General features: G+C 47.2%; 1 protein-coding gene across 1 annotated transcript in view; it reads left to right on the top strand.

The window, feature by feature from the left end:
- Positions 1–10,408, top strand: part of tmem119a (transmembrane protein 119a) — a 32,343-nt gene extending 21,935 nt beyond the window's left edge. Inside the window, exons 2-3 of the mRNA XM_034170277.1 lie at positions 9,515–9,987; positions 10,027–10,408. Of these exons, the coding sequence (XP_034026168.1) occupies positions 9,530–9,987; positions 10,027–10,264 (696 nt within the window). The 5' untranslated portion in view covers positions 9,515–9,529 and the 3' untranslated portion in view covers positions 10,265–10,408. The remainder of the gene's footprint in view (positions 1–9,514; positions 9,988–10,026) is intronic.
- The last annotated feature ends 5,883 nt before the right edge of the window (positions 10,409–16,291 follow it).

Raw genomic sequence — 16,291 nt, forward strand, 5'->3', positions numbered from 1 at the left:
AATTCAATGACATTGTCACCAGGGGAAGCCGAATGGTGATTCCAGACACCCTGAGACAAGACACACTGGACCGCATCCACGATGGGCACCAGGGACTGACCAAATGCAGAGAGCGCACCCAGGCAGCTGTATGGTGGCCCGGCATCTCAGGGGAAATCAAGCGGAAAGTCCAGGCATGCCAGGTCTGCCGTGAGTTGAAACCTACACAGCGAAAAGAGCCCCTGATCTCAACTCCACTACCCGGCCGCTCCTGGAAGAGAATCGCCATTGACCTGTGCGAACACAAAAGACATACCTACCTTGTCATGTCAGACTACTTCTCGAGATTCCTGGAAATCCTCCACTTACCAACACCAACTGCTTCACAAGTCATCACAAAGCTGAAGGCAGTTTTCGCCAGATTCGGATGTCCAGATGAGGTGGTGTCTGACAACGGACCCCAGTTCTCATGTCAAGACTTTGCCAGAGACTTTGATTTCATGCACATCACATCGAGCCCTCACAATCCCCAAGGCAATGGACATGCAGAGCGGGGAGTTCAGATTGCTAAGAGGATTCTTAAACAGAAAGACCCTCTGCTCGCCCTCATGTGCTATCGGTCCACACCTTGCACCACCACTGGTGTGAGCCCAGCAGAGCTGCTGATGGGCCGCAAAATCAAAACAACCCTGCCAACACTGGAGGTGAATCTTCAGCCACAATGGCCCGACCTAGTGGCAGTCACAAACAGAGATGCAAGTGAAAAGCAAAAACAAGGCTTTAACTTCAACCAGCGATACGGCGCAAGGCCCTTGCCATCACTGAAATCTGGCGATCCCATCCTTGTGAAGCTGGACCACCAGAAGTCGTGGCAAACACCTGCTGTGGTCACCGGAGAAAGCATCACGCCGCGCTCCTACATCATCACAACTTCGCAAGGAGAGAGAGTGAGACGCAATCGGCGTCATCTTCAGCATGCCCCAGCAGCAGCAGCAGTCCCCTGCATCCCCGCCGAGTGCCAGCCAGGCGACGCCAGCCATCTGCCTGACCCAGCAACCCCACTGACACCCCTTTGCCAACCACCGGTGTCGTACCACCTGACAAGCCAGACAGACCCTTTCATACCTGGTCTGGCAGACTCGGTAAACCTGCTGAGAAACTAAACCTGTGAAGAGGAAAAAAAAAGAAAAAAAAAAGAAAAGATTGATTGTGAAAAGAAAAAAAAAGAGAAAACATGTTCATTGTGATTGTGAATTTCATGTTGATGTTACCTTGTTTACTTTAAGAGATGGGTAATGGACTGTGGGGAGGAGATAATGGGAAAGAAACTTTTAAATCAGTTCCTAGGCTGTGATAATCTAAAAGTTGTAGTATCCTTTGAATGCACTTCTTGAATGCAATATCTTTAGAATGTTCAGTAATACTGTGTTGTGCCTTTGTTTACAGGGGAATATCAAAACTTAAAAGGGGAGATGTCATATAATGTGATTATATAGTACACGTAAATGGTGTAATACATCTTTAAGAGAATCCGGCCACTGCACATGTGTAGTCTAGTGCGCATGTCCATGTCCAGTTGAAAAGTTACCTACAAGAAAGTAAGCTGTGCTCGTGTGTGTGTTCCTGTGAATTCTCTAACACTATAATAATCCTCTGTGGAATATACCCATGTGGACATTTGGATTATTTACAGTGCATATCAGAGATAAACAATGTTCTGTGAAAAATATCTGAAAAAGAATTCAGAAACATGCAGATTCACCTCAGATGTGCAATGGTGACCCTGAGTGAAACAAGGGAGAAACCAAGGGAACTTACTAATAAATGCCTCTCCATAGTGTCAAGCACACAAATGTATTCAAATTTGCTCTGTCACTTTAAAAAGTTAAAGAAACATTAAAAGAAATGTGTAATTCAAATGCTTTATGCCTGTTGGAGACCGTAGTGTGGTCACCATACATGGACGTAACATTGAACAGGTGGATTCATATAAATATCTGGGGGTTTATATCGATAATAACTTAAGCTGGCACATGCAAGTGTCAAGTGTTTGTGCCCGAATCCACCAGCATTTGCACTTTCTCCGTCGACTCCGACTGTTTGGTGTATGTAGGAATATTATGCTGATTTTCTACAGAGCAACGATTGAGTCCGTGTTACGGTATGGTATTACTAGCTGGTTTTGTAATTTAACGGTTAAATCAAAAACTCAAATATTAAATCTGATTAAGATAGCTGGCAAAATCATGGGTATGGTGGTACCTGTAACTCCCCAAGAGTTGTTTGAACAGGCAGTTCTCAGATGTGCTGACAATATTTTAACAGATGAGTCTCATGTTCTGCACTCTGAATATACTTTACTTAACTCAGGAAGGAGGTACAGGGTTCCTCTTTGTAAATATAATCGATATAAATATTAATTTATTCCATTATCAGTGAAGCTCATAAATCTGCAGATAGTTCAGGGAAGATAGCTTAAGGGTATGAATTGCGGAATTTGCACAAGGATGTTAATAATGTTGTGTATTTATATTTTATCCTTTGACTTACTGTGTTGTTGTTTTTAATGTATGGGTGCTATGTATTGGATGTGTTGTTGTGTAGCAGACTCTGTCCAAGGCAAATTTCTCCTTAGGGAGACAAATAAAGACACTTTGACTTTGACTTTATTACGTCCGCCAAGGATGTAATAAAATCATTGGCGTTTATTTATTTGCCTGTCTGTCTGTTAACAAGATTACATCAAAACTACTGCACACATTTTGAAAAAAATTTCAACACATAGACATTAGGCCATGAAAGACTCCATTAAATTTTGGAGGTGATCTGGATCCGGATTCTGGATCACGTTTTACTTTATATAGGCTTTGACGGATTACTTCAAAATTACTTCACAAATTCTCACCAAATTTGCACCACTGCATTAAGCAACAGGAAAGCAGAAGAAATACTAAGGTGATTGCCGGCCACTAGCCTTAAGCTTCATTAACAGACCCAGACTTTAGATAAAGTTGAGGCTGAGACCCGCTCTGTTTACTAAAAAATTAATTTAAAAGGGTAGGAAGCATAGTACCATACTATGCCAGTATGCTAGCCATACGGAAGGGAAAATAAATGTGTCTTAAATCTGAATGCGAAAGTCTCAACGGAATCTGACTATTTTATTGACGCAGGGAGATCATTCCACAAAACAGGGGCATGATAAGCAAAGGCTCTGTGGCCCGCAGACTTTTTATTCACCCTAGGGACACAAAGTAGCCCTGCACACTGAGAATGCAGAGCCCGGCCCGGTACAAAGGGCTTGACTAGGTCAGCTTGTTGTGTGGGCCGCTGAAGAGGAGGTACTGCTGGCCCACCACCACCAGAGGGCGCCCTGCCTGGAGTGCGGGCTCCAGGCACCAGAGGGCGCTGCCGCCTTATGGGAGTAGCCTGGGTGACAGCTGTCACCCATCACCAGACACAGCTGTTCCACTCAGCACAGAGGTATATCTGGAGGACGGCGTCTCCACCTCAGTGCCGAGATATCGCCTAAGACTGAGGTAATATTCTCTGCATTTATATTCTGAACAACCAGCTAAACTTGTTAAACGTTTTCAGGACTGTTGACTACTGATAGCTTCATTGCTTGGATAAGTACTCACCTTCCTGCTGTACTTTGACAAGAGGTGGAGGCGGCTTCTCCCCTCTCCGTTACTGGGTGCGGTCGCATCCACACCTGTGTGTTGTTGCTCTCTCCCGCCAGCAGTACCGGATCCGACGAGCGGAGGCAGTGGCCACCTGGGAATTCGGGACTTGGCGGTTCCAGTATTTCCAGGGTTCGGTGGCAGAGGAGATCTGGGTGGTTCCGGTTCGACTGAGACGGACGTCTCCTACCTTCGAGCCTGCCCACACGACACCAGCGGATTCGACCCCAAATTGTGATTGTTGTATTTATTGTGCTCGTTTCACAATAGTAAACCTTGTTATTTACCTTCTCCATTGTCCGTTCATTGCGCCCCCTGTTGTGGGTCCGTGTTCCTACACTTTCACAACAGGATATCTCGGCCAGCGTCATGGACCCCGAGGGGCGTCAACCGGCTGTTGAACGGCCAATGGAAGACCAAGGCGCGTCCGGGCGCCGCTGCGGCTCTCCCTCCCGAGGACCCTGCGCGTGAAAGTGACGTTCCACTGGTCGTTCAACGGTCCCTTCCTCCGTCCCCAGAAGCATACATAAGCCCTCCAGAACCGTACGGAGGCTGTGTGGAGACGTGCGCGGATTTTCTGATGCAGTGTTCGCTCGTCTTCGCACAGCGTCCCGTGATGTACGCGACTGATGCTAGCAAAGTAGCTTATGTAATAAATCTGCTTCGCGGGGAGGCACGCGCTTGGGCTACAGCGCTCTGGGAGCAGAACTCACGGCTCCTTCATACATACGTTGGGTTTGTACGGGAGCTCAGAACGGTGTTCGACCATCCCAACAGAGGAGAGTCCGCTTCAACCGCGCTACTGTCAATGAGACAGGGGCGTCGGAGTGCAGCTGCCTATGCAGTCGCCTTCCGCATCGCGGCGGCGAGATCCGGCTGGAATAGCACTGCCCTCCGCGCCGCCTTTGTAAACGGACTGTCATTGGTCCTAAAAGAGCACCTGGTGGCGAAGGACGAACCGCGGGACTTAGACGGGCTCATCGATCTGGTCATACGACTCGACAACCGGTTAGAAGAACGCCGTCGGGAACGAGGCGAAGGGCGTGGCCAGGCACGCGTCGTCCCTCTCCCTTCCGGTTCCGATCGAGCTCCGCCTTCCCCACGCTCCACAGCCCCTGCGCTCCGTGGGGTCACAGCTCCCCCTACTGACGAAGCTAGGGACACGAGTAGGGCAACATTTAGGGCACCAGATGCACAGAGGAGATGGACCCACGGAGCGTGTCTTGTTTGTGGTTCAATAGAGCACCATGTGAGAGACTGCCCCGAGCGGTCAAACGCCAAACGCCCGCCCCTAGAGACTGGGCCAGGGGTGGGCCAAAACATTCACGTGGGACACACCCACATTGCTACACGACTCCCAGTCACGATCCTGTTTGAGGATTCAACCCTGAAGGCCCCAGCACTGGTGGACACGGGCTCTGAGGGGAATCTGCTTGACAGTAGATGGGCCAGGGAGATAGGGCTCCCTCTGGTGGCTCTTACCTCGCCTGTGCAGGTTCGGGCGCTAGATGGCTCCCTACTCCCACCAATCACGCATAAGACACCTCCAGTAACTCTGGTGGTGTCAGGTAACCACCGGGAGGTGATCGAGTTCTTTGTGACTCAGGCCACCTCCCGTGTGGTTTTGGGTTTTCCCTGGATGCTAAAGCACAATCCCCGGATCGATTGGCCGTCCGGGGTAGTGGTTCAGTGGAGCGAAACCTGCCATCGGGAGTGTCTAGGTTCCTCGGTTCCTCCCGGCTCCCAAGCTAAGGAGGAGGTCCGAGTCCCGCCCAATCTGAAGGCGGTGCCGGCGGAGTACCATGACCTCGCTGACGTGTTCAGCAAGGATCTGGCTCTCACGCTTCCTCCCCACCGCCCGTATGATTGTGCCATTGATTTGGTTCCAGGCAGTGAGTTCCCGTCCAGTAGGCTGTACAACCTCTCACGGCCGGAGCGTGAATCGATGGAGACCTACATCCGGGACTCATTAGCTGCCGGGTTGATCCGGAATTCCACCTCTCCGATGGGTGCAGGTTTCTTTTTTGTGGGTAAAAAAGATGGCGGGCTTCGTCCATGCATTGATTACAGGGGGTTGAACGAAATCACGGTTCGCAACCGATACCCGTTGCCCTTGTTGGATTCAGTGTTCACCCCCTTGCATGGAGCCAAAATCTTCACCAAGCTGGATCTTAGGAATGCGTATCATTTGGTTCGGATCCGGAAGGGAGACGAATGGAAGACGGCATTTAACACCCCCTTAGGTCATTTTGAGTACCTGGTCATGCCGTTCGGTCTCACTAATGCTCCCGCGACTTTCCAAGCGTTGGTAAACGATGTCTTGCGGGACTTCCTGCACCGGTTCGTCTTCGTGTATCTGGACGATATACTCATCTTTCCCCGGATCCTGAGACTCATGTCCGGCATGTCCGTCAGGTTCTGCAGCGGTTGTTGGAGAACCGCCTGTTTGTGAAGGGCGAGAAGTGTGAATTCCACCGCACTTCTTTGTCCTTCCTGGGGTTTATAATCTCCTCTAACTCCGTCGCCCCTGATCCGGCCAAGGTTGCGGCGGTGAGAGATTGGCCCCAACCTACAAGCCGTAGGAAGCTGCAACAGTTCCTCGGTTTTGCTAATTTCTACAGGAGGTTCATTAAGGGCTATAGTCAGGTAGTTAGCCCCCTGACAGCCCTGACCTCACCAAAAGTCCCCTTCACCTGGTCGGATCGGTGCGAAGCCGCGTTCAAGGAGTTGAAACGGCGCTTCTCGTCTGCACCAGTTCTGGTGCAGCCCGATCCTAGCCGCCAGTTAGTGGTTGAAGTGGATGCCTCGGACTCAGGGATAGGAGCAGTGCTCTCCCAGAGCGGGAAGACCGATAAGGTCCTTCACCCGTGTGCCTATTTTTCTCGCAGGTTGACCCCCGCTGAACGGAACTATGACGTCGGCAATCGGGAACTCCTTGCTGTGAAAGAGGCCCTCGAAGAGTGGAGACATCTGTTGGAGGGAACAGCCGTGCCATTCACGGTTTTCACTGACCATCGGAACCTGGAGAATATCAGGACCGCCAAGCGGCTGAACCCCAGGCAAGCCCGCTGGTCACTGTTCTTTGGCCGTTTTGACTTCCGGATTACCTACCGTCCCGGGACCAAGAATCAGAGGTCGGATGCATTGTCCCGGGTGCACGAAGACGAAGTCAAAACGGAACCGTCGGATCCCCCGGATCCCATCATCCCGGAGTCCGCTATCGTGGCCGCCCTCACCTGGGACGTGGAGAAGACCGTCCGGGAGGCCCTGACCCGTGTCCCGGACCCCGGAAACGGACCAAAGAACAGACTATACGTCCCACCAGAGGCTAGGGCTGCAGTCCTGGACTTCTGTCACGGTTCTAAGCTCTCCTGTCACCCAGGGGTGCGAAGGACCGTGACAGTCGTCCGGCAACGCTTCTGGTGGGCATCCCTGGAGGCCGACGTCCGGGACTACGTCCAGGCCTGTACCACCTGCGCCAGGGGCAAGGCCGACCACAGAAAGACCTCAGGGCAGCTACAGCCACTGCCCGTGCCTCATCGCCCCTGGTCCCACATCGGTCTGGACTTCGTCACGGGTCTCCCGCCGTCCCAGGGAAACACCGTCGTCTTCACGATAGTGGACCGTTTCTCCAAGGCGGCCCACTTCGTGGCCCTCACCGAAACTCCAAGAACGGTACATCGGACCGTATAAGATCCTCAAGGTCATCAACCCCGCCGCAGTGAGGCTCCAGCTTCCGGCCTCACTGCGGATCCATCCAGTTTTTCATGTTTCCCGGATCAAGCCCCTTCACACCTCACCCCTCTGCACCCCGGGTCCGGCGCCGCCTCCTGCCCGGATCATCGACGGAGCACCGGCTTGGACTGTCCGCCGGCTCCTTGATGTCCGTCGGATGGGCCGGGGTTTTCAGTATCTGGTGGACTGGGAGGGGTACGGACCCGAGGAGCGCTCCTGGGTGAAGAAGGGTTTCATCCTGGACCCGGCCCTCCTGGCCGACTTCTACCGTCGCCATCCGGACAAGCCCGGTCGTGCGCCAGGAGGCGCCCGTTGAGGGGGGGGTCCTGTTGTGTGGGCCGCTGAAGAGGAGGTACTGCTGGCCCACCACCACCAGAGGGCGCCCTGCCTGGAGTGCGGGCTCCAGGCACCAGAGGGTGCTGCCGCCTTATGGGAGTAGCCTGGGTGACAGCTGTCACCCATCACCAGACACAGCTGTTCCACTCAGCACAGAGGTATATCTGGAGGACGGCGTCTCCACCTCAGTGCCGAGATATCGCCTAAGACTGAGGTAATATTCTCTGCATTTATATTCTGAACAACCAGCTAAACTTGTTAAACCTTTTCAGGACTGTTGACTACTGATAGCTTCATTGCTTGGATAAGTACTCACCTTCCTGCTGTACTTTGACAAGAGGTGGAGGCGGCTTCTCCCCTCTCCGTTACTGGGTGCGGTCGCATCCACACCTGTGTGTTGTTGCTCTCTCCCGCCAGCAGTACCGGATCCGACGAGCGGAGGCAGTGGCCACCTGGGAATTCGGGACTTGGCGGTTCCAGTATTTCCAGGGTTCGGTGGCAGAGGAGATCTGGGTGGTTCCGGTTCGACTGAGACGGACGTCTCCTACCTTCGAGCCTGCCCACACGACACCAGCGGATTCAACCCCAAATTGTGATTGTTGTATTTATTGTGCTCGTTTCACAATAGTAAACCTTGTTATTTACCTTCTCCATTGTCCGTTCATTGCGCCCCCTGTTGTGGGTCCGTGTTCCTACACTTTCACAACACAGCTAAGTAGGAAGATGCTAGTCCGTGAATAATTTTATAGGTTAACAACAGAACCTTAAAATCTGATCTCACCAAAATGTGCATAATGTGGCCAAACTTTCTGCTTCCTGTCAAGAGTCTGGCAGCAGCATTTTGAACCAACTGGAGACCCATAATGCTGGACTGCGGTAAACCAGAAAATAGAACATTGCAGTAGTCCTATCTGGAAGAAACAAATGAATGAATCAGGGTCTCAGCATCAGCCATAGACAGGATTGGACGAATCTTCGCTATATTTCGCAGGTGGAAGAAAGCAGTCCTCGTAATATCCCTAATGTGTAGGTCAAAGGACAATGTAGGATCAAAAATCACCCCAAGGTTCCTCACTTTGTCAGTGTGATGTATGACACATGAACCTAGACTAAGCGTTAGCTGGTCAAATTGATGCTGATGTTTCACTGGACCAAGAACCATCATTTCAGTCTTGTCTGAGTTCAAAAGCAGGAAACTGCTAGACATCCATTTTTTCATTGATGCAAGGCAATCTTGTAAAGATTTTATTTGTATGAGTTATTGGCATGTACAACTGAGTATCATCAGCATAGCAATGAAAGGTAATCCCAAAACGCTGCAGTATGTGTCCGAGGGGTGCTATATAAAGGGAAAAAAGCAGGGAGCCTAAGACGGACCCCTGTGGAACCCCAAATTTCATATCACTAAGGTTACAGGTAGCGTTGTTGTACAAGACACAGTGAGAATGACTGGTTAGATATGATGTCAACCATGCAAAGGCATTCCCACTAATCCCAAAATGATTCTCCAGTCTATTGAGTAGAATACGATGATCCACCGTATCAAACACAGCACTGTGATCTAACAGCATGAGAACCATAGTGGTGTCAGAATCCATTGCAAGCAGAAGATCATTTACCACTTTAGTGACAGCTGTGAATATTTATTTATTTAGGGTGGAATGCAGATTGTGCAGTATATGTCTGTTGCACAGAACAGTACTCAGTGGTTGTAATTACAGTCACAGAATATAATATTTGAATATGTTTTCTCATTTATTCCTATCATCATCATGTTACAGGACCTGGGAAAGAAGATGAATTCCTGTTTGAGTTTTCACACCATCTGCATGAGCCTCCTCATCTGGTTTAGCTGGTGTCACGCCGCTCCCATGTTCTACAATGCGTCCATGGACGGCAGTGGTGATGAAGCACTGCTTGAACTCCTTATCCCGACCTCCTTCTCAACCCGAGCACCTGTTCATGTCACCTCTGCTACCGGTGCGCCAAAGCTCAACAACTCCATCACCACCACCATGATCCGCCTAAAGGACTTTGTCTTCAGCCGGGTGGTGAACTTCCTCCAGGGGAACATGCTCATCATCATCGTCGTGACTTCTCTTCTTATCGTCATTGTATTCATCATTTGCTGTGCCTCTGCAATGAGTCATAAGCGTAAGTTGGAGACGTACAAGCCGCCTCCTCAACCTCCCAGGAAGTATGTGGCAGATAAGCCTGGAGCACGCAAGAATTCAAGTGAGCATCAGGAGAGGTCGTACAGTGTTGACCACGTCAAGAGGATCCAGACTCCAAGCATGGCCTCCCCAAAGAATTTGCGTGTACCATCGAAGGCTCTAGTGGGAGAGAAGGGGAGAGACGTCAGGTCGTCTCCTCGCCAGGAAGTCAGAAAGGTCAGGGAGACGGAAGAGGCAGAAAAGCGGAGAGAGGAACCCAAGCACAAGGAGCAGTCAAAGAAGAGGGAGGAGGTACACCAGGGTGCCACCTCCAGTCAGCCCGTCTGTACCTGTCACCACAAAAAGGCCAGTCATTAGAGGACTTTCAAGGTGAAAAAGGCAAAATGGCTAAAAAAAAAAAAGATGAATTAAAAACAGAATGTGGTGGTTATTTCATCACACATCAAAGTGAATAAATTAGAATGAGCTTTTAAAAACTGCCAACAAAAACATGATAGACTAGGTGTACATTTGAAACAGCAAACTTTAAAATGTGACATTATTTACTGTAAACTAACAGCTGTTGCTTTATTCAAACCATGAAAAGAAAAAAACCTTCACATATGTTCATGTGACCATATTTGAATTCATACAGATGTTAAAGAGCCGACAGCTGCAGTAGTGAATATGTTTGAGTCTCACATTTTGAATCATAGCACAGGACTAATAACGCAGCATCATATTTGACTTTTGATTATTAGTTTCAGAAGAGAGAAACAGAAAGAAGAAAGTATCACAGTGAATGTTATCACAAGCAATGACATAATGGAATGCTTTTATGGTGAAACTCCTTCAGAAAGTTGTGTTTGCATATGCAGCAAAATAAAACATCCTGAATACTAAAATTTCATTTCCTGGACAGTAATACCTGTGGGCATGGAGGGCTATTACAGATAGGCAGTGTAAGTATAACACCTGTGAAGATTTGCTGACCCTGTTTATGAGATATTCCTGTGGACGTCATTGTGGCTATACTTTGTTTCTCAGGAAATTGTTCATTTAGGATTAGAATGTGGATGTTGTTCCTGTTCTGAGCTCTGCTCATGGCAACATATCATTCTCAATGGGAGTGTCAGTCCTTGTGATCTGTTGGCAGACATTGTGACTCCAGTGACCCTGACCCCAATGCCTTTGACCTTCACCTGACTGACTGGCCTTTGGTTGACCTTGCCAGGTGCATTATAGAATCCATCTATATACATGCTGCAAATTTGGTGCAAATAGTCTGGTGCAGGGCAGCACGGTGGCTTAGTGGTTAGCACTGTTGCCTCACAGCTAGAAGGTCATGGGTTCAATTCCTGCCTGTGGCCTTTCTGTGTGGAGTTTGCATGTTCTCCCCGTGTTTGCGTGGGTTTCCTCCGGGTGCTCCGGTTTCCTCCCACATCCAAAGACATGTGAGTTAGGTGGATTGGAATCTTTAAATTGTCCGTAGGTGTGTGAGTGGGTGTGGATGTGTTTGTCTGTTTGTGGCCCTGTGACAGACTGGTGTCCTGTCCTGGGTGTACCCTGACTCGCGCTCTATGACTGCTGGGATTGGCTCCAGCCCTCTGCGACCCTTGATTGGACTAAGCGATTGAAGATGAGTGTGTGAGTGGGTGTAGTCTGGTGCATGTATGTTTGGTTGAAAATCAAATTCCATAACCTTGACCCCAATGAGTTTGCCCTTTTATTAGATTTTATGTTTTCTGGGGTTGACCTTTGTCCATATACTATGTTTGGTAGGCATTGACCAAAGGAACTGGGAGAAGAAGGCCAATGAACAGACAGACGTTACCTTGACCCAATGATCAACCCCAACGAATAGTTTAAGGGCAATTCTGGAGTTCATCTTCATCCACTTAACATATTTGTTGGAAATTGGCCGGGGGGGAGGGGGTGGAGATTAGGTCCAAACAGACAAACATTGCTCAAACTAGAATATGATCTTTTTTTCTTTTTCTTTTTTTTTTTTTAATTAGAAATTTCTACCTCTCTGTCTAGATCCACTCTAAAATGTGATGGCTTCTTTTCTAGGCCAGGCCCAGCATTTTTTAATCAAATGTTTAAATAATTAGTAAACCTGCTAATCAACAAACAAAGAGAAGTCAGTGAAAACACAACAACAACTAGAGCACCACGCTCATAGAGTGCAAACCTTCACCGACACTAGTTTACAATTCCACAAAATTGTTGCCTTGGAAAAAAATTTCAAGGGCAAAGTCCTGTTAGAATTGGCTTTTCATAAGCTAAAATAGATGTGATCAAATGTCAGGAGTATGTATTTAGTTCATGCACTTGAATCAAAGTTTTTTGTGGCATTATCAGGTTTTTTTTAAACTTACGAGGTCTGTTAGAAAGCTATCCGACCTTTTTATTTTTTAAAAAACTATATGGATTTGAATCATGTGTGCTTGCATCAGCCAAGCTTGAACCTTCGTGTGCATGCGTGAGTTTTTTCACGCCTGTCAGTTGCATCATTCGCCTGTGGGCAGGCTTTGAGTGAGCACTGGTCCACCCCCCCTTGTCGGATTTTCATTGTCAGGGAAATGGCTGAGCGATTGGAGCAGCGCTGAATCAATTTTTTCCAGAAACTGTGAGAGACAGCCAGGTGGAAACCATTTGGAAGATTCAGACGGCTTTCGGTGAAGATACTCTGGGCGTCACACAGATTAAGGAGCATTACAACCAGATTAAAGATGGCCCACAGTGGCGGAGGGTGCGCCGCACTCCGAGCGGCCATCGACAGGCTGAAATGACCAGATCATTTCCAAAGTGAACGCTGTGTTGATCCGGGATGTCGTGTGACTACCAGAGAAATTGCAGAAGAGGTGTACATCAGCACTTTTGTGGCACATTCCACTGTTACAGGAGATTTTGTAATGAAAGACGTGCGGAGGAATTTGCGTGTTGGGACGGAGCCGCAATGGCGCACAACAAAAAGCACGTCCGTGTTGGAAACCATTCGGAAGATTCAGATGGCTTTCAGTGGCTTTTCAGTCGAGTGAGTATCCGACAAATTGTGTAACAGCTGGGCATGTCACAACTTGTCCTGTGAGACTTCCAACACGGAGGTGCTTTTTGTTGTGTGCCAATGCAGCTCCGTGCCGATGCGCGAATTCCTCTGCACGTCTTTCATTACAAAATCTTCTGTAACAGTGGAATGTGCCGCAAAAGTGCTGATGTCCACCTCTTCCACAATTTCTCTGGTAGTCAGACGACGTCCCGGATCAACATAGCCTTCACTTTGGAAATGATCTGGTCGTTTCAGCCTGTCGATGGCTGCTCGGAGCGCGGCGCACCATGCGCCGCTGTGGGCCATCTTTAATCTGGTTGTAATGATCCTTAATCTGTGTGACGCCCAGAGTATCTTCACCGAAAGCCGTCTGAATCTTCCGAATGGCTTCCACCTGGCTGTCTCTCAGTTTCTGGAAAAATTTGATTCAGCGCTGCTCCAATCGCTCAGCCATTTCCCTGACAATGAAAATCCAACGAGGGGGGTGGACCAGTGCTCACTCAAAGCCTGCCCACAGGCGAATGACGCAACTGACAGGCGTGAAAAAAACTCACGCATGCGCACGAAGGTTCAAGCTTTGCTGATGCAAGCGCACATGATTCAAATCCATATAGTTTTTTTTTAAAAATAAAAAGGTCGGATAGTTTTCTAACAGACCTCGTATTCAGTTTCTGAATTCTTTTTCAGATGTTTTTAACAGAACATTGGTAATCTCTGCTATGCACAATTTGTCTTTGCTTTTTGGCACCTGGTTTCCGACTGATACCTGGAACATAAGCAAACAACCATAAAATTGGCACCTCCATCTAATTTTGGTGGTGTAGGTAAATCCATAACAGAAACCTGAGAGTGATTGAGGCACTTTTGATTGAGATATAATGCAAAATGTGCACCAAATGGGCTTTTCAACATTATATTCAAATGTCCACAAAATAAACAATCCACACAGATCGGGATCAAACTTTGCCAGGTGATAGTGAGTTCCAGTCTGCACCTCACTTTCAAATAGGAGAGTGATTGGGGCACATTTCATTAAGATATAATGTAAAATATACATTATATGGTTTTCAATGTTAAATTTACTTCTGGATTTTTCCAATTTGCCAAGATTTTTCCTGACTTTGACCTTTGACCTTGAAAATTGAATTCGTTCTTCCTATCAGGTATGAATCTTCAGTCAAAATCTCATAGCGATACATGAAAAATTGTGGACTCCACGTTGTTCACAAATAGATGAACAAACTGGGGTGAAAACATAACCTCCTCCAACTTCGTTGGCGGCGGTAATAACATTATTATCCTGTACATGGAAGGATTCTGCATACTTGTCAAACAGAAATTATAAAATAGTATTTAGGTCATTTTCCTGTATGTCGTCATTGGTCATTGTCTCAGACGTGCAAAGATATGCAGCAGGAAAGCTGTCAGTACTTAGTGCTGTCTGTGGCACATTTTCCGAATAGTTGCTTCTGTAAATAAGGCAAAGTGAGAACTTCTCTCTACAGGAGTCGTATGAGTTTCATTCTGTATTTGCATAGTGTTTCGTTTGGAACATATCATATTGTATAATGAGACACTAACCCATACAGTTTTTGATCAGAAACACAATTGTGTGTGTGTGTGGGGGGGGGGGGGGGGGGGGGGGAAGCATGTAGCTTGACTATAACAAACTTTTCCACTATATTCTTTGTATGAATATTCGTTTTTTGATTCATAACCAAAGTAGAAAACAGGATTAATTACATCTTTGTACACACTTTGTGAATCTTGTTTTTTTTTTTGTTTTTTTTTTGCAGTACATCTTTGATCAGTTGTAGGAATGTGGTATCATCTTAAAACTTGTGTACAGGAGCCCAAGTTTTGTTTTGATGTCGTTAAAACAATAAGGTTTTAACTCAGGTGACTTAAAAAATCTAAATGTTGATTTGTCATATTTGTTGTGGATTTTCCTTGAAAATCATATCATACTGGAAAGCATTTGTAAAACAAGTTTCAAAGTAACCATCTCATTACTTACAGAAAATAACGTATTTAAACCAAATGTAGTTTGTTTTAAACTTCATATTTAAACCTCAGAATCTTGTCTTCATATGTTTCAAAATTAAAATGTTTCTTCTTACAATTAATAAAACCATTTACACTGATGTATGTGTCATTAATTAAATGTATGGTGGCTGTATGTGTTCTTGGTTTTGGTGAAATACAAAGTTGTTTAAAATCTGATTAGAAAAAGAGAGCAAGGTCATTTTCAACTGTGTCCAGTCAGGAGTCATGGTTTAACTTTTTTAACATAAGAAGTGTGATATATGTTCAGTGAGGACTTGCAGTCCTCTCTAACAGTACTGGACCAACAGGACTTTGTTTTTTGTTGTTTTTGGCTGTATACTGAAGGTGCTCATGTTTGAGCTTGAGACGTAAATATGATTACACTGTTTCAAATGTCAGCTTTTAGTTGTCTGGGTTCTTTGTTCCTGGTGTTTGCATGCGGCCAGGTCAAGATCCCAGCGCTGAGATAACTGTACCGGTGCAACAACTCTTTTCAATACAACATCTAAACTTTGAAGTCTGTTTCCTGTCCAATTATTTTTGGAGGTCTCACTGTGATAAAAGAACCTAACAACAACATGGAACATATTTTGTGTCAGATGACCCAGTTTTGGGCAGCATGGTGGCTTAGTGGTTAGCACTGTTGCCTCACAGTGAGAAGGTCATGGGTTTTGCATGTTCCCCCCGTGTTTGTGTGGGTTTCCTCCGGGTGCTCCAGTTTCCTCCCACATCCAAAGACATGCGGGTTAGGTGGACTGGGATCTTTAAATTGTCCATGGGTGTGAATGTGTTTGTCTGTTTATGGACCTGTGACAGACTGGTGTCCTGCCCTGGGTGAACCCCGCCTCACGCTGTGGCTGCTGGGATAGGCTGCAGCTCCACACGACCCTTAATTGGACTGAACGTTTAAAGATGAGTGTGTGTGAGTGCGTGACTTATCTACTGAGGGCGTGACCAAGTTTTGGGTCACGCACTCAATAGATAAGTCTTAAAGTATTAAATAATTTTCATGAAATATTTTGTGGTTATATTAATTTAGGTCAAGCCTGTGACTTATTGGCATGACAAACTTGTTGGTTTATTCTACTTTTCCAGGGTTTTTTTTAGGTGGGGTGGGGGCGAGTGTTTCATTCAGGCCCACCTTCAATAGGTTAATGTGTGCTCAACTAGGTTAATATCTGGTGATTGACTTAAGTCTAGAACCTTCCCTAAACACCTTAAGTCCTTTGTTAGGCTGGCAGTGTGTTTTGGAGTGTTGCCTTGTTGTATGACAAAGTTTCTCTTCTAATTTGGATACATTTCTGTTA

Source organism: Thalassophryne amazonica, chromosome 5 (assembly GCF_902500255.1).
Source record: "Thalassophryne amazonica chromosome 5, fThaAma1.1, whole genome shotgun sequence".
Taxonomy (NCBI): Eukaryota; Metazoa; Chordata; class Actinopteri; order Batrachoidiformes; family Batrachoididae; genus Thalassophryne; species Thalassophryne amazonica.